This window comes from Stomoxys calcitrans, chromosome 1 (assembly GCF_963082655.1).
Source record: "Stomoxys calcitrans chromosome 1, idStoCalc2.1, whole genome shotgun sequence".
NCBI classification, from domain to species: Eukaryota; Metazoa; Arthropoda; class Insecta; order Diptera; family Muscidae; genus Stomoxys; species Stomoxys calcitrans.
Window position 1 is genome coordinate 4,261,550 of NC_081552.1, and position 26,335 is coordinate 4,287,884.

The 26,335-nt window shown below is 39.1% G+C and overlaps 1 protein-coding gene across 1 annotated transcript; it reads right to left on the reverse strand.

Annotated features, from left to right (window-relative positions):
• Window positions 1-561: 561 nt before the first annotated feature.
• LOC106090006 (glutactin) lies at window positions 562-26,277 on the reverse strand. Its single transcript, XM_013256040.2, has 6 exons — window positions 25,618-26,277; window positions 2,383-3,055; window positions 2,002-2,319; window positions 1,562-1,937; window positions 1,300-1,496; window positions 562-1,233 (listed from the first exon to the last, which is right to left on the reverse strand). Exons 2-6 carry the CDS (start codon window positions 2,914-2,916, stop codon window positions 640-642), a joined length of 2,019 nt encoding a protein of 672 aa, XP_013111494.2. The 5' UTR covers window positions 2,917-3,055; window positions 25,618-26,277; the 3' UTR covers window positions 562-639.
• Window positions 26,278-26,335: the final 58 nt, after the last annotated feature.

A 26,335-nucleotide genomic window follows, 5' to 3' on the forward strand; every position in this document is an offset into this window, starting at 1 on the left:
AAAACATCTTCATTTCTTGTTCGGACTAGAGCTTTGATTACGCATAGCTTTCTTATACACGTCAAGAAAAAAAGAAATGGAATAATGAAAAATAAAAAAAAAAAAAAAAACAAAAAAGTTTGCGACTTCACTTCAGTGCATATTATTGATTTTTTTCTTATATTAAAGAGTTTTTCATTGGACACCTCCTCGTAACGCTAGTATGCCCCATACCTAGAGGCACATGGTCGAATACCAACAAATGTCATTATTTGTTCTTTTGGATATGAGCGATTTTATAAAAAGACATTGTTGATCGAAATCAAACAAAAAATCAACTGGACTACTACCAATTTTCAGTTTTGGAGAAATAAGTGAAACCTTCAATTTTTCTCAATTGGTTGCCTGGAATTGGCACTACGTCGTTTTTCCATTTATAGTAAATAATTGAAACAAAAAAAAAAATCCGAATAAAATGTTTGTACTTATATTGAGTACAAATTTTCCTATTACTTATCGCCTTTGGTTAATAATCTACCACTTTCTTCTTCCATTTAAATTCCTTAATTTTGATTTTTTTTTCAATGTTTTTTATTTTTCTTTTTTCAAAAGATCAGAATGCTTCCATTACCTATGCATCAGATGTGTTGAAAAACCACCTTAATATTTATTCCTATGGGCGATTAGTACAATATTTCCACCGCGAGCTTCACCAGGTGAATCATTGTCATTGTCTTCTTCCTCTTCCTCCTTCTCCTTGGAGTTATCGTCCTCCTCAGTGTCTTCCATTAAAACATCGAAATAGTCATCGTTGACCAGACTATAGCCCATATCGGCTTCCTGGACTGCGGCAGTAAATTCATCGATGTAGTTGTCACCCACGGAGACGGTCTTGCCAATTTTCAAATATGGGCCCGCACTGCCCGTCATTGCCGGCCACTCAGGCATATTGGGGGCAGTGGGTTTGCCAGTAGCAGCAAATGATGCCCACAGTTTGACCATGCGCGCAGCCACTTTCATATCACGGTTGGTGTTGACCATCGAGTAGCGGGGCCAGGGGAACAAGTAGAGATTTTCATCGGTAAGGGATACACCCAATTCGAAGGGCATGTCTCCTTGGTCCTCAAAGGTGCCATAACGATTAAATTCACCCTCATAGTCAAAGGAATACAGGTAAGTGTTATTGGGCATTTTGCCGGCATTTCCCTGCATGGCCAGCAGCACAGGATTTTTGTAGGCAATTGTGCCGCACAACTACAAAAAAACAAAATAAATGATCAACCTTTTGGGGCAGCGCGAAGAGGAAAGTATTGCACTAACATCTATTAAACCGGGAGTCAAACAACGGAAGCTGCCATTCTTCATTTGTTCTTCGGTGAAGATTTCCTCTTTGGCGAATTTCATCCAGGCTCCACTACGATCAGGACCATTCGTCTCCACAATGATTTGCTTAACATAGTCGGTGGCATTCATTTGGTCATCGGGGATGGTCTCATTGAAGCTGTCAATATAGATGTCTACAATGGCCCAGGCCCATTAGTCTTGCCCAGAGAAATGATGAATGAGCATGATGACAACATACCTTTCAATGGTAGGGTACCGGCATTTTTGGGCGTACCACCCATGGTGGGATAAGCCTTGAAATTGCCCGAGGTCAAAAGTTTGGCAGGGAATTGAGGCAAGATATCCGAAGGTCCTCCCACCACAAATTGTGCTGCTCCCGTGGAACCCACACCCTGGCCGATTTTCGAAGCTCCATGCTTGCTGAAGGCATCCAACAATTCGGTGGTATTCAATTTGCGCAAACATTTGTTGAGGGACTCCACCTTATTGACATTCTTGCAACCGGCATATTTGCCAATATCCTTTGCCGCTGGCAGCGGATTATCAGTTATGAAAGCAGGCGACAAAGCCGAACCTGACTGATAGATTACACGATGGAAGAGACCATCGGACACCTGGAGTAAAACACAGACACATAAATTAGAATCGTTTTGGAAGGTCTCAAGAGCCCATACTTACCGCAGGACTCATGGTCAATATGTTGACCATAGCAGCACCACCTGATTGGCCAAACAGTGTCACCTTGTTTGGATCTCCTCCAAAGGAGGCAATATTATTTTGCACCCATTTCAGGGCTAAGATGACATCTGTGACACCAGCATTGCCAGGTATATCGTCGGTCATGGTCGACAGGAAACCGAAAGGACCCAAGCGATAACGCACCAAAACCAAAACGATATCCTCTTCCAAGAGATAGCCAGGTGGGCTGTCCAGAACACTGCCATCGTACAAGTTATCACCATGGATGTACACCATAACCGGCGAACTGGAAGAGAACTAATACAACAGCTGGGTAGCTTTATTCATTTCTTGTTGCTGGCACCTTTCAATGTTGCTTACCGATTTGGTGCTGATTGTTACACTCAGACAATCCTCGGCCTCAATATTCCTGGCCTTCAAGGCATCATAGTCCTTATCGTCCTGTATGGAAGGACACCCTCCGAAGGGTCTTTCGGTCTTCATGGTGCCCGTCCAAGGAGCCACAGGCGATGCTGGCTTAAATCTCATGGCACCACTGGCCCCCTGGGCATATGGAATATCAAAGAACTGTATGATGGTTTGCCCCGTCCACTCGGACTTGACTACGCGGCCTCTCACAGCCCCCAAACCAGGAATGATGTGGTTTACCAAGGTTTTCTTGGCAGTCGGTTTTTCTTTGTTCATTTTATTGCCATTTTTATTCCTATTGTTATTCCTATTATTATTCCTGTTGCCATTTGGCTTGCCCATGGGCTTCCTTTTATTATTTTGTTGCTGCTGGTGCTGCTGCTTTCCACCGCCACCACCACCATTCTTCCTACGGTTTTGCTGTTGAGCCTCGATCAGGGCGGCCCCGATCACCAGGATCAAAAGAACCAAATACAATGGCCGCATAACTTACTCCTTGCCTGTTATCTCTCCTTTGTTTGTAGCTATGGAGCGCGCGTAGTATTATGGGTATCAGCCACGACTGCTTTATCTTGAGAATAAACGCCAGCAAGAAACCTCGGAAAATCATCAAAAAATCAAAAACCTATCCAGATGTATTTAAATTATTATCTTGGCTGGATTCTTGTCGCCCCAAGGTGGTTGGGCAACTTCTTTAGAAATTAGGCCACAACACAACAGAGCAATGATTTACACATCGCGATGCCATAGGGCATTCCTCCAATACACTTTGACTCGCCACAAGAAAAAGAACCAAAGAGAACAAGCAGAACAAGAAGAATAGAAAAGCAAGAAAGCAGCAATCCACAGTTCTTTAGCCCTGGAATGGCCAAATGAATGGCGAAATCAAAATCTCTTTTGGAAATTAGCAATTTTAATTATTAATGGGTTTTACACCTCTCTCTCTGTGGCGCTGTTTATTTGTTTCCACGAACGAAGGTGATGACGATGATGACTACAGCGTCTACCACTTGTTGGTCCAATTACTAAAAGGGGTTAAATGTCATGCTGAAACCGGTCGCTGAAGGGGCCACTCACCCTACTGGATGGATAATACAATAGAATCACTTCGATTTCTAAACTGCACACAACACGCACACAGTCATAACTCCAAAAGGTAAATGTAAACCCATAAAAAAAATAAGTAAAAGCGTGCTTAGTTGGGCCGGGCCGAATCTTGGAAACCCACCACCATGGGTAGTTGAAGGGTATACTTTGTATCTAACTCCTATCAAACCAGCAACAATTAAAGCTTCTAGGAATGGGAGCTATGTGCGGTTATAGACAGATTTGAACAGTACTTGGCACCGCATTCAAAATTTCAGCCAAATCGGACAAAAATTGTGGCTTGTAAGGAGTCAAGAAATTAAATCGGCAGATCGGTTTATATAGGCGCTAAACCAGGTTATAGACCGATTTGGACTTTACTCAGCACAGTTGTTGAAAGTCATAACAGAACTCCACATGCAAAATTTCAGCCAAATAGGACACAAATTGCGGCTTGCTGGGGCTCAAGAAGTCAAATCGAGAAATCGGAAGCTGAACAAAATTTGTCGATTCACTGAAAATGATTTGCAAGCGTTGCTCGTTAGTAAGTCTATTCATGATGAAATGTCAAAGCATACTGAGCATCTTTCTCTTTGACACCATGTCTGAAATCCCACGTGATCTGTCAAATACTAATGCATGAAAATCCTAACCTCAAAAAAATCACCCTTTATATCCGAATCTGAACCGATATGGCTCACTTGCGTGGGATTTCAAGGGGCTAGCTTTACGCGTTCGACCGCTATCGTGACATGACTAGTTCGACTCAGAATGTGGAGACGATCAAGAATATATATAAAGGGTGATTTTTTAGCTTTTATCTTTTTAGCATCACTGGCTTAAACAGCTCACGCACATTTCGGGTTTTGTTTCGCTGTCAAACATCTTCAGTTTAGTCCATAATTTAACCATGAATCGTCTTACAAACGAACAGCGCTTGCAAATTATTGAATTTTATTATCAAAATGCGTGCCCTGTTAGGAAAGTTCATCGCGCGCTTCTTCCATTTTATGGTCTGTTTAATCGACCCACTTAAGCGGCTATTCGGGCTATTGGGACTAAATTTCGCACCAAATATACATTGTTGGACATTAAACCACCACCACCACGCTTACGTAGAATTCGAACTGAAGAAAATATCGCAGCTGTATCGGCCAGTGTTAATGATGACCATCAATTATCCATCGTCGTCGCCGTTCCCAGCAGTTGGGTCTCTGTTACTCAACAACGTGGAGCGTACCGCAACGCAGAATTTTTTTTTTCATGAATTAGCTATTGGAAAGTTGACCGAAGATCCACCTTTTTTATCGCAAAATTGTGTTCAGTAACGAAGCTCATTTTTGACTCAATGGGTACGCTAATAAGCAGAATTGTCGATTTTGGAGTGAAGATCAGCCAGAAGAATTGCAAGAGCTACCAATGCATAAAGAAAAAGTCACAGTGTGAAGTGGTTTATGTGCTGGTGGCATCATTGGACCGTACTTCTTCAAAGATGATGCGGATCGTAATGTAACTGTTAAAAGTAAGCGCTACCGTGAGATGAGATGGACATGTGGTTTCAACATGACGGTGCCACATGCCACACAGCATGCGGAACAATGGACATATTGAGAGGCGAGTTCAATGAATATTTTATCACGTGTGGGACCGGTCAATTCCGGCCGCCTAGATCGTGCGATGTAATGCCTTTAGACTATTTTTTGAGGGCCTATGTTAAAGCTCATGTCTATACAGCGGGGATGGAAAAGTCAGTACTTTAATACTTTTTTCAGTACTTTTTTCATCCGAAGAATACCATACTACCCCAGCGACCGATTTAGTACTTTTTGTTGCACTAGGAAGTTTTTTTAAGTATTCGGATGTTTTCGAGCTTTTAGTTTTTTTTTTACTGACAAGTCGTTCTTAATTTGGGAAACGCATCACGCTTAAATAGGAGTATTCGCTTGTAAGTCGATCGAATCATGTCCGCCCGACGGTTGAATTTGACGTATGCAGGTCGTTTGGAATTTTTTCATATTTGGTTAAAAATTCCTTATGCACGAGTCGCCTTCTTTGACTTATTGAGCCTCTAGAAGGCTTTGCGGGAAGGAACACTTGACACCCAATTTCCATATGAGATTCGCGTTCTACTCTTGAATTCCTTTCATTAAGGTCCTATATTGAACCCATTGGTCAACATGTCGGTTAGTAGGGTTTTGGGTTGGGGCGTATCCCTGGGTGCTTGACCCAAAATTTGAATATCTGATTTCCGTTTTTGGATTACTATCAATGTACAACAACAACAATTCGAATCAATCTGTTCACCCATAGCTGATGTATATTTCGCAAAAGATGGGGTTATATATAGGGGTTGTTGTACAGTGTAATCACTAATCGGTAAGGCAGTATTTTTCCAGAGAGAATTTTTTGATTTCTGCCCTCAAATATTTTTGAAACTATAATGCAAAACAAAACGTACTCTTTCGGTCCAAAAAGTACCTTTTTAGTACTATTGAAAATGTTGCATTTTCCATTCCTGCTATACAGACAAGCCCGCTTAAATTGACCCATTGGAAAACAATATTAAAGCTTTTATTCATGAGATACCGGCTAAAATGTTGCCAAAATTGGACTAAGCGGATGGGGACCCTCAAAAGGTCCAGTCACGGTCAACATTTGCACGAATAATCTTCAAAAAGTAAATTATATGGACCATACTATCGAATCAAATAAAGATTTCAAGCGTTTTTCTGAATTTTATGTGTTTTTTTTTTAACTTTCCTATAGCTCTTAAAAAATCACCCTTTTCTTTATGTAGTCTTAGATCAATATTTTTAGTGTTGTTACAAACGGAAAGACTAGACTACTATACCCTCATCATATGGTGGTGGGTATAAAAACATTACTAAACACAAGCACAGACAAAGTAGGCCTGGGGCCAACGTTATGTGTCTTACAAAGTGTTTTATTCTATTAGAACGATGACTTTCGTCATGCGAAATTGATTTTCTACAAATGCGTAGAAAAAAGAATGAATGGGCAAAAACCGGCATAGATATACCTTTGATAATCAGCTTTGAATTCTTACTCCTACAAGGTTATAGAAAATCTAAGACAGGGGTTTGTTTGCAGTCCATGACTTAACACCACCCCAAGAAACTTTTCGCTTCATAAAGTTTTTTCTTTGCATTCTTATTTTGTTGCAAAAGTTGAAACTTTTTATACCCTCCACCATAAGATGGGGGGTATACTAATTTCGTCATTCTGTTTGTAACTACTCGAAATATTCGTCTGAGACCCCATAAAGTATATATATTCTTGATCGTCGCGACATTTTATGTCGATTTAGCCAAGTCCGTCCGTCTGTCCGTCCGTCTGTCTGTCGAAAGCACGCTAACTTCCGAAGGAGTAAAGCTAGCCGCTTGAAATTTTGCACAAATACTTCTTTTTAGTGTAGGTCGGTTGGTATTGTAAATGGGCCATATCGGTCCATGTTTTGATATAGCTGCCATATAAACCGATCTTGGGTCTTGACTTCTTGAGCCTCTAGAGTGCGCAATTCTTATCCGATTGTAATGAAATTTTGCACGACGTGTTTTGTTATGATATTCAACAACTGTGCCAAGTATGGTTCAAATCGGTTCATAACCTGATATAGCTGCCATACAAACCGATCTTGCGTCTTGACTTCTTGAGCCTCTAGCGTGCGCAATTCTTACCCGATTGGAAAGAAATTTTGCACGACGTATTTTGTTACAATATTCAACAATTGTGCCAAGTATGGTTCAAATCGGTCCATAACCTGATATAGCTGTCATATAAACCGATCTGGGGTCTTGACTTCTTGAGCCTCTAGAGTGCGCAATTCTTATCCGATTGGAATGAAATTTTGCACGACGTGTTTTGTTACGATATCCAACAACTGTGCCAAGAATGGTTCAAATCGGTCCATAACCTTATATAGCTGTCATATAAACCGATCTTGGGTCTTGACTTCTTGAGCTTCTAGAGGGCGCAATTCTTATCCAATTTGAATGAATTTTGGCACGTAGTATTTTGTTATGATATCCAATAACTGTGCCAAATATGGTTCAAATCGGTTCATAACCTGATATAGCTGCCATATAAACCGATCTGGGATCTTGACTTCTTGCGCCTCTAGAGGTCGCAATTATTATCCGATTTGCCTGAAATTTTGTACGACGGATTCTCTCATGACCATTAACATACGTGTTTATTATAGTCTGAATCGGTCTATAGCCCGATACAGCTCCCATATAAATCGATCTCTCTATTTTACTTCTTGAGCCCACAAAGAGCGCAATTCTTATTCGAATTGGCTAACATTTTACACAGGTCTCCAACATATAATTTAATTGTGGTCTAAACCGGATTATATCTTAATATCGCTCTAATAGCGGAGCAAATTTTTCTTATATCATTTTTTGCCTAAGAGAGATGTCGGGAAAAGAACTCGAGAAATGCGCTCCATGGTGGAGGGTATATAAAATTCGGCCCGGCCGAACTTAGCACGCTTTCACTTGTTTCATTTCTAAAGCTCGTTATAATGTCAAAGAAATGGAAGAAGAGGCACTGCAACAAAGTTTGCTGGAACAGCAGAAGCTATCCTGAAAAAGTAACTGCAAACATTTCATTAAAATAACAAAAATATTAAGATCGTTGTTGTTGTTGCTGTTGTAGCCACATGTCTATATGTGGAGGTGGCGATCCTCGTCTAGTTGCTATAAATGAGCGGAAATGGCTATCATGCCATTGATTATTTAAAGGCGTCAACAACTCGCCCTGTCATATCGGGCATCATAGGCACTCAGTATTTATGCAAGAGCCGGTGCCGGCCGGCCTCTCTCTGAAACTCTCCGCTCGATATCGCTGATTGTCCGCGACTGCAGACAATTGCAGCTACTCCGTATGGAGCATTCCACTATCAGCAACCTGATAACAATAAACATCACACAGATCGGAGTTCATCATTCCAGCCTGTAGGTAAGCTCACACTTTAGGATTGCTCTATATCTGGAGATCGGTCTATATGCCAGCTATATCCAAATATGATTCGATCTGAGTTAGTTAGAGGGGTACCAGAACTCACTGTGCCAAATTTCATCGAAATCGGATACAAATTGACCAATTTATTGCCTCATGACGTTAAGTCTGGAGATCGGTCTATATATAACGCTAGCTGCACAGGGCCCGCTCCGCTGCGCCTTTTTTCACTCTCTTATTTTGTCTGAGATCTTTACTAATACGGTCAGGAAATAAGTTCTGTTTGGGAGTGCTGGTACGGCCTTTCAGATATTTCGCCCCAATGTGGATATCATATTGGTGCTCTACTCACAAATACCTTTCATTTGAGCCTTATATTGCTATGGTGAGTAAGTATGTCCGGAATGGGGGTGTTTTTGGGTGTGAGGTGGACCCCCATGTATCAGATTCGAGCTCTAGTCTGAAATACCTTTCATTAGAGCCTAATATTGTCATTATTGGTTTAAATTTCCATTTGGCGGGCTTTGGACCTGGGGCGGCCGCCCTAGACATCCCACCTTGAATAAGTATACCAAAGTTCTCTTTTTGATTTATCATAAACAAACTAAATTTCGCGTAAATCGACCCACCCATTAAAGTTTGAATGTTAGATCTACTCAATTCTCTTGGTTTTGGTCATGGGTTGGAGTAGTCAAACCCTTTGACCCGAAAGTGGATATCAGAAAAAGTACTCTTTTGGTCCAAAAGGTACCTTTTTAGTAATATTTAAAATGTTGCATTTTCAATCCCTGCTATGCAGACAAGCCCGCTTAAATTGACCCATTGGAAAACAATATTGAAGCTATTATTCATGAGATACCGGCTGAAATGTTGAAAGGGGTATGCCAAAGTCGGCAATCATGACCGGTTTGGGGGATGGGATGGCCACTCAGTGACTCGGCCTTGAAAATATATATCAGATTCGTGTCCTACTCTGAAATTCATCTTATTTAAGCCCCATATTTGTCCTCTTTGGGGCATGTTTTTGAGAAGGGGCGGCCCACCAAATACTTGGTCCCTCATTTGGATATCAGATTCGTATTTTACACTCAAATAGCTTTTATTTAAGCCCCATATTGCCTTGGTCAGTAAATAAGTCATGTTTGGGGGGGTGTTTTGGGGAAGGGGTGGACCCCCAGAAACTTGGTCCCACATGTGGATATCAAATTCGTATTCTACTCGTAACCATGGATATGTTCGATTTAGGGGCCCTTTTGGGGTTGGGGTGGTTCCCCAAACACTTAATGCGACATTTGGATATCAGATACGTTTTCTAATCTTAAATACCTTTCATTTGAGCCCAATATTGTCGTGATTGTTCTATACATTTATTTTGTAGGTTTTGGGAGTGCGGCGGCCCCCCAGGTACCCCATCGGAAATTTGTATACCAAAATTTTGTTTTTACTATAAGAGAGCACATAAAATTTCGCTTAAATCGCACCACCCATCTCCGAGATCTGGCGTTTCTCAAAAATAAGGTAAAGGGGAGTGTCCGCTCCCCCTTAAGATATCAAAAAATGTAGTACCCTATTTTCACCATATGTAAAAATTTCCAGAAAATTGGTTCAGCCGTTTTTGCCGTCTATAAGGAACACACAAACAAACACAAAGTGATTTTCTATATAAGACTATCTGAACCCGGCCCGTTTCGTTGCGCTTCCTTTTACACCATATAAATTATAACTTTCTTTTCAATTACTCTTGTTTGCATTCACTAAGAACTTTCAGACTATTGTGGAAGCTTGTCCCAGGGTAGGAGGGTTAAAACAATAATACCGAAAACAGTCAAAGGTTAGTTCGTTTATTTTATTTATTCGTAGGACAAGCAACTTGTCAAAACAGTAATAAGAAGCATATGATCAACTTTGAACACACTCTGCTGTACCTCTAGCGCTCTTTTTCTTTGTTCGGGTTTGCTTGGCTATTCAAATAATTTCTATATCCCAATAGATGACGCTGAATTTGTTGTTGGTGATGCTCGCTGTTGATTCCCATCACATTGTCATCATTTTGTCTCTTTTTAAGTTCAATCGAATTTCCACTTTTGTCGTCCTATCTAATGTCACCGTTGCGCATGGGTAAGCATCTTCGGCTTACACAAAAATATCAGAAAAAATTTTCAACACTGGATATTCGTTCAATAATAGTTTCGACAATAATCATTATCCATTTAAGACTTCAGTACAAAAACTTACGGCCTAGATCACTAAATTTGTTTTTTTTATACCCTCCATCATTTACTAATTTCGTCATTTCGTTTGTAAAGCATCAAAATATTCATCTGAGGCCCAACAAAATATATACGTATATTTTTGATCGTCTTGATATTCCAAGTCGATTTAGCCATGTCGGTCCGTCCATCTGTCGAAAGCACGCTAACTGTCGAAGGGCTAAAGCTAGGCGCATGAAATTTTGCGCAAATACTTCCTATGAGATTCAGTTGGGATTTTAAATGGGGCATATTGGTCTATGTTCTAATATAGCTGCCATATAAACCAATATGGGATCTTGACCTTGGATATTCGCACTCTACTAAATAAATTTTTATCTATGGCAAAGATAGCCACTTAAACTACCTGAAACACCTATCTAAGGGTGGGTAATTTAAAAAATAACACAGCAAACAACCGCAACGAAATTCCTATACTTTATTTTTCTTGGTTTTACGGATCGATAGGTTGCCATAACAAAGATAAATGCTGCATGATCAGTTGTTACCACTCTTCCCTCTCTCTGTTCGTGGTGGCGTCTCCATTCAGTTGATCCATTTGCAAACAGCTAATAGATGGCGCTTATTTAAATGTTAGTGCTACCTTCGATAAGGGAAAGGTTTAGATTTTAATACCCAAAATGTCGCCCCTGATGCTGCGCAATCACATATAACGACTGAGAATTTGACATTTCTCCCATCTGTTTCAGCTTTTTTGAACTTATGTTATGAGTCTATAGATTTCCTTTGTCTGTGCTGCTACTCGCTTGGAGCGGCTTAGCGCCTATAATGTTGATTATGATGTGGTAGTTGTATATAAGTGACTATATGGCTCCCTGTTGAATAGTCATAATTTAGTCTTTTTTACATTAAATCAAATTGCCATATTAAACGATTCTCAGTGGTAAAAAAAACTAATTTGCCGGTCTTTATATTAAGTGAGGTGGCGACAGTTCTTAGTAATTAAACCATGTACAATTTTTGAACATGAAAGTGTTGCCCAGCAGCACGTTGTTTGGACTTGTCTAGGAAAAGAAGGCTCCTTGTCGATAAGCTAGTTGGCGGCCACCTTGACGTTAAGGTTTGCAACTGCCCTATCACACTGAACGTCATAACTTTGGAAGTATGGCGGCATTGTCCTGTTAGGTCGTTATAATAGAGGTGAGGTGGTCCGCCAGATATATGAGCAGAATAAAGATATCAAATTCGCAGTCCAAACTTATACATTGAATTTAACCCTATATTGTCATAATTGGTGTATACAGCCGTTTGGCGCCCCCCACGCCTCCCTCCACCTGCCACTTGAGCACAAATTTGAATGACGCACTCCACTCAAAAATATCTATCACTTTATCCCCCATGGTTTTAATTGGTCAAATAAACAGTTGGAGGCGACTTTAGGAGGTAAAGCACCACCTAGATTCTTGGACACAAAGTTCAATGTCATATTCGTAATCTGCTACCAAATGTCTTTAATTTGAGTCTCATCTAGCTAGGATCGAATTGTATTCCCATTTGAGGGTGAGGCGACCCCCAATTACTTGGACCTCATTTTTATGTCATATTCGTAGTCTAGTCCCGAATACCTTTCATTTGAGTACCATATTGATATTTACGTCCAATATAATTGTTTTGGGACGAGTTTTTGAAGTTGGACGACCCCTCACATACTTCATCCCAATTTTTAATACCATATTCGTATTCTACTCCCCAATACCTTTCATTTAAAACCCATATTCTCCCTATAGGTCCACTTTTGATTTTAGGAGGTGTTTTGGGGGTAACGGGGTAGGGTCCGCCCCCTTCCAATATCAACAAACTAAAAAGCCTTTTCCTCCTTCCCGCCCATTTTCGTAATCTACTCCCGAATACCTTTCATTCGAGACGCATATTGTCATTATCGTCCAACAAACCAATTTTATGGGGTTTTGGGGTTGGGCCGGTCCCCCCAGTTACCTGGATCCAGATTTTAATATGAAATTCGTAGTCTACTCTTGAATATCTTTCATATAAATCCCATATTTTCCCGATCGGTTCACTTTTATTTTGGGATAGTACTTTTGGGGTAAGGGGGAGGGTCCGCCCCCTACCAATATCAATAAATTATAAAGCCTATTGCTCCTTCCGGACCACTCCCCACAATCTGTGAAAATTTTAAAGAAATCGGTTCAGCCGTTTATGAAGCTATACGGAACAAACAAATTTACAAACCCACAAACATACAAACAAACACAAATTCATTTTCATTTTTATATATAGTCGGCGTTGACAAATTTTTTCACAGCTTGTGACTCTGTAATTGCATTCTTTCTTCTGTCAGTTATCAGCTGTTACTTTTAACTTGCTAGAAAAAAGTGCAAAAAAAAGTATATTTGATTAAAGTTCATTCTAAGTTTTATTAAAAATGCATTTACTTTCTTTTAAAAAATCCGCAATTACTTTTTGGACAACCCAATATATAGATATATCCGATTTTATGAGAACAGAAGGTCCGTTTTATATACAAAGAATACGAAATCATCAAAAATAGTTTGGAAATTTTTTTATGCCCAAGATATCTGTAAAATTATAAATACCACGATAAATGCCCAAAAAAGGTATTTATTGGGTATTTATCCAATAATTACCCAAGCGTTGGGTATTTACCCGGTAGAAATCCATCCCTACTGATGTTGTATAACACACCACCATCGGTTATTTTCCATACGGACAGACTATAAAAAATTAGAAAAATCTAGAATCTTTTGAAATCGATAGCATGCAGACCAAATTGAAGCAGCCCAACTCCCCCTATCATATATGTCGATTAACGCAAGAACTTTCAAATATAGCACACATAAATATGTATATTGGTATGTAGGTACATTTGTAAGTTAGTTTGTTTCCATGAAACCTTTGTCCATCCTGTAGCGTGAAAGCTTAAAAATAAATAAATATTAAGAGCCACTGAAAAATAGCTGCTTGCAATCAATCAAAAACGTCACACAATGAAAAATAACTCTTATCCCCCCGCCATTCAAATGTACCTTTGTAAGCCTAAAGCTGAATACCATCACACCTTTTGAAATCGGTTGTCTTATGGTGCATTTGTGTGTTTGGCTTAAGTCGAAGGCATTACGATAACACAATTTGCTAAAGAGGCCTTTCTATACATATTTGCAATAGGTTAAAATGTTCAAAACCAAAGAGGTAAGTTTGTGAGTATAAGGGTAGAACGTGAAATGTGTTTAAGTCAATGATGGGTACAGCAATGTAAAACAACAACAATGCGTCGACCGAACGAAGCCACACGAAGTTGCTTACACTGTACGTGTGCGTACGTGTCCTTTGCCCGCGGGCATAAGAATTCATATGCGGTTGTATGTTGTTGCCCATCTATGGTGCAAATATGTTTATTGAGATGCGTAAATAGGTAAGTAAAGAAGCGAACTATTCCAAAAAAAAATTTAAAAATGTAACTTAATTGTACTAACGGATAATTTTTTTAAAAGCTCAAGGAAAGTTGTTCAAAACTAACACATAAAATTGAGAAAAATGCATGAAATACATGAAATTATTACATGCAAATGTTGACCTTGACTGCGCCTCAAATGGTCCATCCGCTTCGTCCAATTTTGGCATTCTCTTTCACGAATAAATGCTTCAATGTTATCTTCCAATGCGTCAATTGAAGCGGGCTTGTCTGTATAGACACAAGCTTTATTCATTTACAGGTAGTGGCAGTTGCCCAACAACAAAATATTTGATGCACTATCTAAATAGTGTGTATGTAATGCAAGTTCGCGCCATTCTTCGTTATTTGTGTGTGCGTTATGGTTCTTAACTATAATACACACACACAACCAAAACTCGTTGACAGAAAGAGCACTTCGTGAGAAAAAATTGTACTCAGCTGTTTACGGTTCACTACCTGGTAATTATGTGATGATCCAAACCTATGGCGCAACAATTAATGGTGGTCTCATTTGTACAACAACCACAAATCATATGGCGGAATCAACCATCTTGTCATCAAGCGTGTGAGACCACCTTTTTAAATCCGCCTTGATCCAAACCAAGCATTTGACGTTCTAGTGGGATTTGGATACAACTCTGAAGTTGGACAATTCCATCAGCTGGGCAAGTGAGCCAACTTTGTTAATTCAACTATGAACTAGAAAGTCAATTGACTTATAAAAATCTTTTCAAACAAGGTAAAAAGATTTTAATACAGAAATTCACTGTTTTTTGTATCGCGTGGTTCGTACATAAGGCGTGACAATTTTTTCTCGCGAAGTGCACTTTCTGTTAACGAGTTTTGGTTGTGTGTGTATTATAGTTAAGAACAATTACACACACAAACAACGAAAAATGGCGCGAACTATTGGGTTGCCCAAAAAGTAATTGCGAATTTTTCATATAGTCGGCGTTGACAAATTTTTTCACAGCTTGTGACTCTGTAATTGCATTCTTTCTTCTTCGTCAGTTATCAGCTGTTACTTTTAGCTTGCTTTAGAAAAAAAGTGTAAAAAAAGTATATTTGATTAAAGTTCATTCTAAGTTTTATTAAAAATGCATTTACTTTCTTTTAAAAAATACGCAATTACTTTTTGGGCAACCCAATATATAAAATCATGGCTATTAAAAATGGATAATATAAAATCATGGATAAAAAGAAGTTAGGACCAGAATGAGGAGCTTTGGTTGGAGAGGGCGAAATCTGATGACATCTAAAGATTAAGATAATGTTTGAAGTATGATGAACCCCATGTTAAAGTAAGTGTCCGATATTAGATAGAATGTGTCCGCAATGTTTGTCTGTGTTGAGAAAGTTTTATATTGGAGCACGTTCAATTTTGTACTTGGTATCGATTGAGAGCAAAGGGTCAAGAATCAGCCCCATCCCCCATTCTTGTATGTAACCTCACATTCGAACCGAAAGATTAGCGAAAGATACCATTACAAGCGTGTTACAATATTTCTGTGTTGCGATAACAACTTTCCGTCTCCATCCAACAATGGTTGGCTAAAATGGGATGCTTCCAGAGTGGCCTGGTGTACGTTGGCGTTTCCCTTGCCAAAAGGAGTTGAGGTGGCTGAATCTACCGAATCGTTCTTGGGCAGAACTACTTTAGAGAGTAGAATAAAGGCTTGTTTCTACTACGTCGCACAGTGGGCCAAATGGCAAAAAAATTGGAAATAAGTCTACAACTTTTTATCTGTTGATTTTAGCCATACAAAATGTTCTAGACATTTGTAGAGGAGGACATAGGCTTTCAGAAAAGTGCTGTTGTTGGTCCATATCTTTAATACAGGGTGAGCTACAGGGTGTCAAAGTTGACCACTTTTGACTTCTCCAAGCTTCTGGGGGCCATAACTTTTGATCTACTCAACCGATTTACATGATTTAGGACTCTAGAGAAAGAGCTTGACAAGATCTAAAAAACGTATGCATAAAGTACCATGCCATCGTGTACTGTTAAGGAGTTATGAATTGTTTAATTTTAAAATATGAAAATTTGGCCTTGGTTTTTTTCAGTGTTTTTTAAATAACTCCGTCAATTTTAAAGCTATAAACTTCATACTTCACACAAATTATGCCAGCATATGTGTGCATAAAATACAAAAGGAATCACGTGAATATCTTTGGCGGTTTAAAAATGGCATCGTTTTCAATATGAAAAATATTTTTTTTGTCAAAAAATTGCAAAATTTTTCAAAAAAGATACTCCCATTTCCTTTAAGTTTTCGCAAACTTTGGCCGTCAAAGCATTATCATTTCTTTCCATTTTCACAAAGTCGAGGTATTAAGAAAAGTTTTAAGTGCTAATTTGGCTAATTTCGATATCAAACAACACCGTTATCTTAAGACCAAAATGGCCAATTTTTTTACTAAACTTCAAAAGTTTCTCACTGGAAAAAAAGTTCCACGGGGATTTTTTCGCTTTTTTTGAACTTAAATGAAAGCTTAAAATGTTCCCAACATTTTAAGGTATGTCTCGCCATATCCTAGCCATAAATGAGATCGTAGCGATCAAAATACTGAAAAAAGTCAATTTTCAAGTAGTGCTATATTCATTGCTAAAAAACAAGTATTACGTCACATTTTATTGCAAAGATGTTAAATAAACTTTTATTTGGTAACACTTCTTCTACAAAACACAAAAAGAATCATGGAAATATCTCTATTCTATTCCATTTTATGGAACCGGCAATAAAAAAGTCAATTTTTCAAAAAAGTCGAATTTCCCAAATTTTGTTTTTGTTGTCCTAATTGCACATGACACACTATAGCCATATTTACGCAACATACCTTATCGTAAAGGAAATTTTCATACCTTTCCAACAATGTATAAAACATTTCTCAACTCGGATTCTATCTACTCTAAAATTCATTTACACTTCATTAAACTCTATATAAAAATGTCTATTTGTGAAATGGAACCTTATATGGGGCCTACACTAAAACATTGATAGATTTGCCCAGGGTTTACAATACAAATGTGTTAGAATAAAAAAAGGTCTCCTGCCAAAGTTTAAAAAAATTGGAATAAAAATATGTGTTTTAGAGCGAAAACACTTCGCATCGGCGTGCGTTTGTATAGTACCTACATCTATTTTTAATGTAAGCTGATGATTTTTGAATAAAAAGTAACCTAGAAATATACCTGCATATATATATATATTTGTGTTAAGATTTGATGCAGACAAATGTTACCTGTTTCGCTATGTCGAATTCCCAGGAAATCCACCGTATCAATGAATGTGAAAAAACCTACCCATAAAAAATTCATTGTCATTTTTTTTAACCAAATTCGAGTCCAGGTAAATAATTATAGAAGAGTAAGTAAAAAGAGGCACTTTGGACCCCTTTTTACGATTGCGTCTGATACCTGAAATGGGTCATTAATTGTGAATATATTGCATAAATATTTGAACAAAATCCAAATTTTCTTCATTATATTTTGTAGAGGCGTAAAGGACATTTATAAGTTATGGAAGTCATACTGAAGTATTCCACTCTTTCGAAAATTGTATGGGACATCAAAAATGATTCCAAATCATACACGGAGTCATTTAAGGAACTTGTTTACACTTTGGACCACATATATGGAATAAGGCTAAATAAAGACGCTTTAGACAAACTTGAAAAATTCTACAAATCATTTGAGAGAAGGTTGCCAGAATGTTCATTCGCAAAAATCAAGTTTTTCAAAATGTATGAGAAGTGGCTGAAATCGGATCTACTTATTGAAATTAAACCGCTGATTCCCGGCCGGCCTAGCAAAGCATACGACGAAGTTACGGAGAAAACCAAAAAGAAAAAACAAGAGGAACTATTGGCGGCACATCCGCCAAATTTAATAAAAGATACGTTCAAAACAGCATTGTTAAAAACACAACCAAAAAATGTTGGACGAATTGTCGATGTTTTACCATTAGCATCTCCGAAAAGGGAAAAGAGAATGGTAGAAAGTATTCCAACTCCAAAATCGACTACAGAATTCACGGAGGAAGATGCACTGGCCCTGATTTTGAACCTAGGCCTCTCAAGAAACAAATACTCAACAATGAGGAAGGCTCTTCGTGAAAAAGGATGGGGTTGTTTACCCTCAAAACATAAATTGTACAACACCAGGACGAAAATGGTGCCATCAAATACATACGTGGACGAATTAAAAGCAGGAGTGAAACTTGCTGATCTTGTTGAAAATACAGCTGTTAGAATTATTTCTAATTTTACTGAAGAACAGTTGAACACATGTAATAATTCCGAAGTGGTTTTGATCAGCAAATGGGGTTGTGATGGATCATCTGGATTTTCCGAATATAAGCAACAAACAGAAATAGATACCAACTTCGCATCAATTTTCATGGCATCATTAGTACCATTGAGAATGAGATTGTACAAGGACCAATCTTCATCATCGAAAGAAAATGCATTTCAAGATATATGGATAAATAGAACACCTGGGTCAAAATATTTATGTCGCCCAATTCGGTTTGAGTATACAAAGGAAGACCGGAACACAACACGATCTTTGGTGAACGAAATAAAGGAAGAAATTGCTGCATTACCCATGATTGTTATAAACCAATTGGGAAGAAATATAAAAGTTTCGTTTCAACTACAACTCACTATGATCGATGGAAAGGTGGCAAACGCATTAACTGGCGTTATGTCCAATTGGAGATGCAATATTTGTGGCAAGAAGAATGGGCAATTCGAGGACAAGTCTGATGAAAATTTAGTAAACGAAAATGCGCTCAATTTCGGTATTTCGCCCCTGCACTGTAGAATTCGAATCATGGAGTATTGTTTGCATTTATCGTATGACCTTAAATATCGGACTAGCCCTGGAAACCGCGATGTCTCTGCTAGAAACAACCAAGATCTTCACAAAATGAGGCAGGAAGAGAAGAATCGAATCCAGTTGGAGTTTAAACAAAAGGGACTTATAATAGATAAACCTCTTTACGGATACGGAAGCACAAATGATGGCAACTCGGCAAGGCGGTTTTTTGAGGACCCCGTATCGACATCTAAAATAACCGGTCTTGATGAACACTTGCTAAGACGATTCAAAGTGATTTTGGCTGTAATCAATAGCAAAAAGATGATAAATTCAACCAAATTTGAAGCTTATAGTAATGACACAAAAAACATTTTATCTGATTTATATTCGTGGAAAGCTTTAACACCGACAGTACATAAAGTCTTACATCATGGCAAGGAAATTGTGGAATACAACATACTTCCGTTAGGAGAACTTACAGAAGAAGCTCAGGAATCCCGTAATAGAGATGTTAAACAGTTCCGGCTTTTCAATACCCGAAAGAGCACCAAATTTAACCAAAATTATGATTTACTTCAATATTTATTGTTATCGTCTGATCCGGTACTATACAGCATCAGAACTAAATGGCTACCAAAAATATGTGACGATATAGATAAGGACGATCCCGATGCCATTCAAATTAAAGAGCTTTTAAATTTTGATACCTTAGATTATTTGGTAGAGAATAAAATCAAATAATACAAAACTAAAATGCTTTTTTATTTTGGGAGTAGCTAATATACATATAAACGCACGCCGATGCGAAGTGTTTTCGCTCTAAAACACATATTTTTATTCCAATTTTTTTAAACTTTGGCAGGAGACCTTTTTTTATTCTAACACATTTGTATTGTAAACCCTGGGCAAATCTATCAATGTTTTAGTGTAGGCCCCATATAAGGTTCCATTTCACAAATAGACATTTTTATATAGAGTTTAATGAAGTGTAAATGAATTTTAGAGTAGATAGAATCCGAGTTGAGAAATGTTTTATACATCGTTGGAAAGGTATGAAAATTTCCTTTACGATAAGGTATGTTGCGTAAATATGGCTATAGTGTGTCATGTGCAATTAGGACAACAAAAACAAAATTTGGGAAATTCGACTTTTTTGAAAAATTGACTTTTTTATTGCCGGTTCCATAAAATGGAATAGAATAGAGATATTTCCATGATTCTTTTTGTGTTTTGTAGAAGAAGTGTTACCAAATAAAAGTTTATTTAACATCTTTGCAATAAAATGTGACGTAATACTTGTTTTTTAGCAATGAATATAGCACTACTTGAAAATTGACTTTTTTCAGTATTTTGATCGCTACGATCTCATTTATGGCTAGGATATGGCGAGACATACCTTAAAATGTTGGGAACATTTTAAGCTTTCATTTAAGTTCAAAAAAAGCGAAAAAATCCCCGTGGAACTTTTTTTCCAGTGAGAAACTTTTGAAGTTTAGTAAAAAAATTGGCCATTTTGGTCTTAAGATAACGGTGTTGTTTGATATCGAAATTAGCCAAATTAGCACTTAAAACTTTTCTTAATACCTCGACTTTGTGAAAATGGAAAGAAATGATAATGCTTTGACGGCCAAAGTTTGCGAAAACTTAAAGGAAATGGGAGTATCTTTTTTGAAAAATTTTGCAATTTTTTGACAAAAAAAATATTTTTCATATTGAAAACGATGCCATTTTTAAACCGCCAAAGATATTCACGTGATTCCTTTTGTATTTTATGCACACATATGCTGGCATAATTTGTGTGAAGTATGAAGTTTATAGCTTTAAAATTGACGGAGTTATTTAAAAAACACTGAAAAAAACCAAGGCCAAATTTTCATATTTTAAAATTAAACAATTCATAACTCCTTAACAGTACACGATGGCATGGTACTTTATGCATAAGTTTTTTAGATCTTGTCAAGCTCTTTCTCTAGAGTCCTAAATCATGTAAATCGGTTGAGTAGATCAAAAGTTATGGCCCCCAGAAGCTTGGAGAAGTCAAAAGTGGTCAACTTTGACACCCTGTAGCTCACCCTGTATTAAAGATATGGACCAACAACAGCACTTTTCTGAAAGCCTATGTCCTCCTCTACAAATGTCTAGAACATTTTGTATGGCTAAAATCAACAGATAAAAAGTTGTAGACTTATTTCCAATTTTTTTGCCATTTGGCCCACTGTGCGTCGTCATGAATGTAGTGGTGGTCTGCCTGATGCGCGGCTTCATCTAAAGACCCACATTTATGAAGATAGAACTTGAAGACGTAATCGACATTTCCGGGCACATTGGTTGGTACGGCTTTTGGACATAGTGCTGCCAAATGGCGACTTATGGATTTATTTATATCCCGGTGGCGTAAATGCTATGCTGCCAAATGCGGCAGCAAGTAATCTTGAGTAATTGATGGTCTGAATGATGGTTGGCTATGTCACGAATTTGCCCACGAACATTCCATTAAGGAGCAGGCAGAAGACTTCTTGCATATTAATGAAAGCTTCCCGATTCTACTTTAAGCTCAATGATAAAGGGGCCTCCTTTTGGTATCATTTAGCAACATCTCTATACATATGGATCTAGGAATATTATTGTAAAATATGAACCACACATGTATTTTAATACCTATGTATATCCCATGGCAGCCAGATGGACCCGAAGAAGTCCTTTACCGGCAAGGGATGACGCCTCAGAGTACAACACACTGCTATAGCAATATACCCACGTATAATCATATGCCAATTCCAGAATTCTCGTCTGTTTTTTCAATAAACCTGAAAAGCTTATCCAAACCTTCTGTGGTGGGTACAGGACATATTTAAGCCGGGAGAACCCAACAAAATGTGTTCTTCTTGTTGATGAATAGTTTCCGTACATAATAAAATGTTCATAAATAGTAAGAAGTGGTATCATTTTTTCGTAAAAATATTTCAATTAATTATTTTTTATACTAACTCCCTTCCATTTGTTTAGGGGAATTTTTCCCAAATTTTATCGTTTCATTCTCCCTCATATTTCGATTCAGAATACCTACTTTTTTCTCTGGGAGACATTTCCCTCTTCAAGGTTTGTTTAGAATAACGGAAATTGTTATTCAGAATAGGGGAAAAGGGAGTAGGGGAAAAGGGAGTAGGGGAAAAGGGAGTAGGGGAAAAGGGAGTAGGGGAAAAGGGAGTAGGGGAAAAGGGAGTAGGGGAAAAGGGAGTAGGGGAAAAGGGAGTAGGGGAAAAGGGAGTAGGGGAAAAGAGAATAGAGGAAAAGGGAGTAGGGGAAAAGGGAGTAGGGGAAAAGGGAGTAGGGGAAAAGGGAGTAGGGGAAAAGGGAGTAGGGGAAAAGGGAGTAGGGGAAAAGGGAATAGGGGAAAAGGGAGTAGGGGAAAAGGGAGTAGGGGAAAAGGGAGTAGGGGAAAAGGGAGTAGGGGAAAAGGGAGTAGGGGAAAAGGGAGTAGGGGAAAAGGGAGTGGGGGAAAAGGGAGTAGGGGAAAAAGGAGTAGGGGAAAAATTCCCAGGGAATTGTTATTCAGAATAAGGCTGTTTGTGGTTAGGTAGTCGCCCCCACTACTTTACTTTACTTTGATTGGCTATGACAGAACATTTGTTCCACTTGCCGAAAGTAGAATAGCGTTCCAAGCGTCTCGATCTAATGCGCTCATTCTAAAATCTCTGACACCAAGTTTCGGGCTTTTGGTCCTCCCGGTTTGCGTGTACCACCGTGTTTGCCTTCAGAAGACTTCTTTGCTGTAGCTTCTTCACACATTCTGACAACATGACCTAGCCAACGCAGCCGTTGTGTTTTGATGCGTGTAACTATGCTATCGTCGTCATACAGCTCGTGGTTCATATGTCACCTATATTCTCCATTAACGCAAACTGGTCCATATAATTTACGAAGAATCTTTCTCTCAAATACTCCAAGCACTGCCTCATCTGCTTTTACAAGTACCCACGCTTCAGCACGAGTAGTATCAGTGTCCTGTATTGTGTAATCTTCGTCTGTCGAGAGGTGGCCTTGTTTCTAAACTGCTTACTTGGTCCAAAGTAGCATCTGTTTGCCAGTATTATTCTTCGCTTTATCTCAAAACTGGTGTCATTCTTTTTTCGGTTACGGCGGTGCCGAGGTAGCTAAAGTTAATGACTATCTCAAAGTTGTGGTTCCCCACTTTCTCCATTTTCTTTATCTGCTCGATTGTACCAGGTGTCGGCATAGGCGTAGTAGCATGTGTTCTCTTCTGATTAGTGTGCCATATCTAATCACATCAGCATCTCGTATAATTTTCTTCAGCAGGATATTAAAGAGATCACACGATAGGCTGTCTCCTTGTGTGAAACCTGCTCAGTATTCTTACTGAGGAACGCGTGTCAGCAAGATCCCAAACTCAGACATGGCTTGAAATACCTTTCAACGTAAAGGAGTATCGAAGGCTTTGTAGTTAACAAAGAGATGGTAGGTGTTGATTTGTCCTTCTCGGGTCTTTTCCAGGATTTGGCGCAATGTGAACATCTGGTCCAGGGTGGATTTACCAGGTCTAAAGCCGAATGGATAAGGCCCAATTATCTCATTGATTATAGGTTACTATCTTTCACACAGTACGCTTGAGAGTATCTTGTATGCGATAGGGAGGGGACTTATTCCTCTGTAGTTGGCACATTCCGTCTTGTCTCCTTTCCTGTGTACGGGACATAGTATGCTGAGGTTCCAACATCGGGTATGCGTTCTTCTAGCCAGATTGCACAGATAAGCTGATGCATACGCCTTATCAGCGTGTCGCCTCCGGTCTTAAATAGTCTGCTACTGCTGCCTTGTTGTTCTTTAGTCGGGTAACTGCTATCTGCACCTCATTCTGACTAGGAGGTTAACATTCGATACCATTATCATCGATTGGTTCTGCGGTATCCTCTTCGCCGCCAATGTCGGACACTAGCAGTTGGGTAAAATGTTCTTTCCATATCCTCAGCATGTTATCTGTGTCAGTTTTCAGATTTCCTTCTTTGTATCTGCAGGAGGATGTGCCCGCACCACAGCCATCGGTTTGATGTTTAATTCTTTGGCCAAATTTCCGGACTTCATTCTGACTCCTGTACATATCAATTCGCTCACACTTACGCCTTTCCATTTCATTTTTCTTTCAGCGGAATAGACGTTTCTCCTCTCTCCTTTTTGTTGCTACTGATTGCAGGGTTGCTCCATATGTCGAATTCTTGGCTTCAGTAGCATCTTGACACTCTTGGTCGTACCATGGGTTTCTTGGAGGAAGCTTCCGGTACCCAAGTACGGATTTCGCGGCATTTTCCATGGAGTAGGCAATAGTTTGCCACTGCGCCATTATATCATCGGAACAAGGAGTGCTTTCATCAAGCAGTTAGGTCAGTCGAGTGGAATATGCCGCTGCCATTTGTTGTGTTTGCAGCTTTTCAATGTTCAGCTTCCGTGCGGTGTCAGATCGTACTTTCCTCGCCATGTTCAAACGGGTGCGAACGTTTCTTGCCACGATTTAGTGATCCGAATCTATATTCGCTCCACGGATCGATCGAACATCTGACACGCTGGATGAATGCCTTCCATCTATCACAACGTGATCAATTTGGTTCCTCGTGTTTTCATCGGGTGACAGCCATGTGGCTTTGTGAATATTTTTAGGTTGAAATCTGGTGCTACTAACTACCATGCTTTTTGCCGCGGCGAAATCTATTAGCCTCAACCCATTGCTGGACGTCATCTGGTGGAGGCTAAACTTTCCGACTGTTGGACCAAAAATGTCTTCCTTTCCTATCTTCGCATTCAAATCGTAACTTCGCCCACGGTATATTGTGATGGCTGTTCATCGGCTCGGAGACTACGAATTCGGCGAATGGCTCTCCTCCTTGCCCTGTCACGACATATGTGGGTTACTATCTGGCCAGACGATTATGGCCAAGCTTGTAAGCTTGGCCATTAATCGAAACACAACTACCAACCTTTGTATAGCTCCATCTCGGCAGTACCGTACCTGACTGCTATCCCCATACACTCAATGTAGGGGTTACTAGCGCCAGGCGCAGGCGAGATGGGTATATATTGCACGGAATTGTGTATCACGAAGGCCAATATCCCACCTCTATTTCGTGACAACTGTGCAAGCAGCAGGTGTTGGTCAGCCTTGTCTCCTGGATCGCTGCGACCAAATATCTAATCCGACTCATAAAATCCACTATCTAATCGATCTTGCCACAGAGTCCGTTGCAGTTTAGCTGCAAAAACGATACACTTCCCGGCACTGGCCTGGCAATATTTGGGCTGGGATACTACCGTTGCACCGGTTACACCTCACCGACACCGACCGATGATGGAGGCGGTTCTGGCAAACCGAACAGAACCAGGGTCCGGGGTTATTTTCAATCCCGGCACGGACCAGGAGCGTGCGGTGAAGGCACTTCGGGATGTGCATCTCCCATGACGAAAAAAGACAAACACGTACACCAGGGTCCAGGGTTATTTTCAATCCCGGCACGGACCAGAACACAAAAAAACATTTCCCATGTGCCCACAACAGGCTGAACAAATTAAAAAATTATTGTACTTACCAAAAAGACAAAGCTAGATGAAAATACACCTCGATCAACATAAATTGTTTTGTGGGTGTAGAAATGGATAATAGAAATTAAATTTCAATGTATCTATATTTTAAGAAATCAATAATTTTATATATAATCATAACAACACCAAATGAATAAAATAAATTTTAAATTACGCCAAATTTTTGATTTTCATTAATGAGACAGTGGGAAACAAAATGGGAATGGAACAATGCTACAAACTATCGAAAAAGAATGTCCGATATCGATACTTTTTCGAATCGCTGACGACATTGTTAGCGAATCGTTAGCGAGTTGGAAAGCGAACGATAATATGTACGGGAAAGCATTCGTAAACGATTCGCCAACAATACTTCGATATCGAATATTCTCCTGGCAGTAACAGAGCGACGAATGAATCCTTATCGAATCGTTTTAGAGCAAGATATCGAGCATTTTCTTCGAGAAAAACTAGAGAAATGTTCCTTTTCGCAATTCGTTAACGAATGGTTTTGTCAAGTGGGGGGTCGCTGCATATTCGTTGCCTATGAGAAAATGGCATTCATACCGTTGGAAGCATTTTGGTGCATTGAGATATATCTTCACATAATTTTACCGTATCCTGACATGAAATCAGGAATTTAATTTCTTTTCTATATATTCACCTATGTTGTTGTAGTTATAGGCTTTAAATAAAAACAAAAAAACATTACCCTTTTTGTTTGAT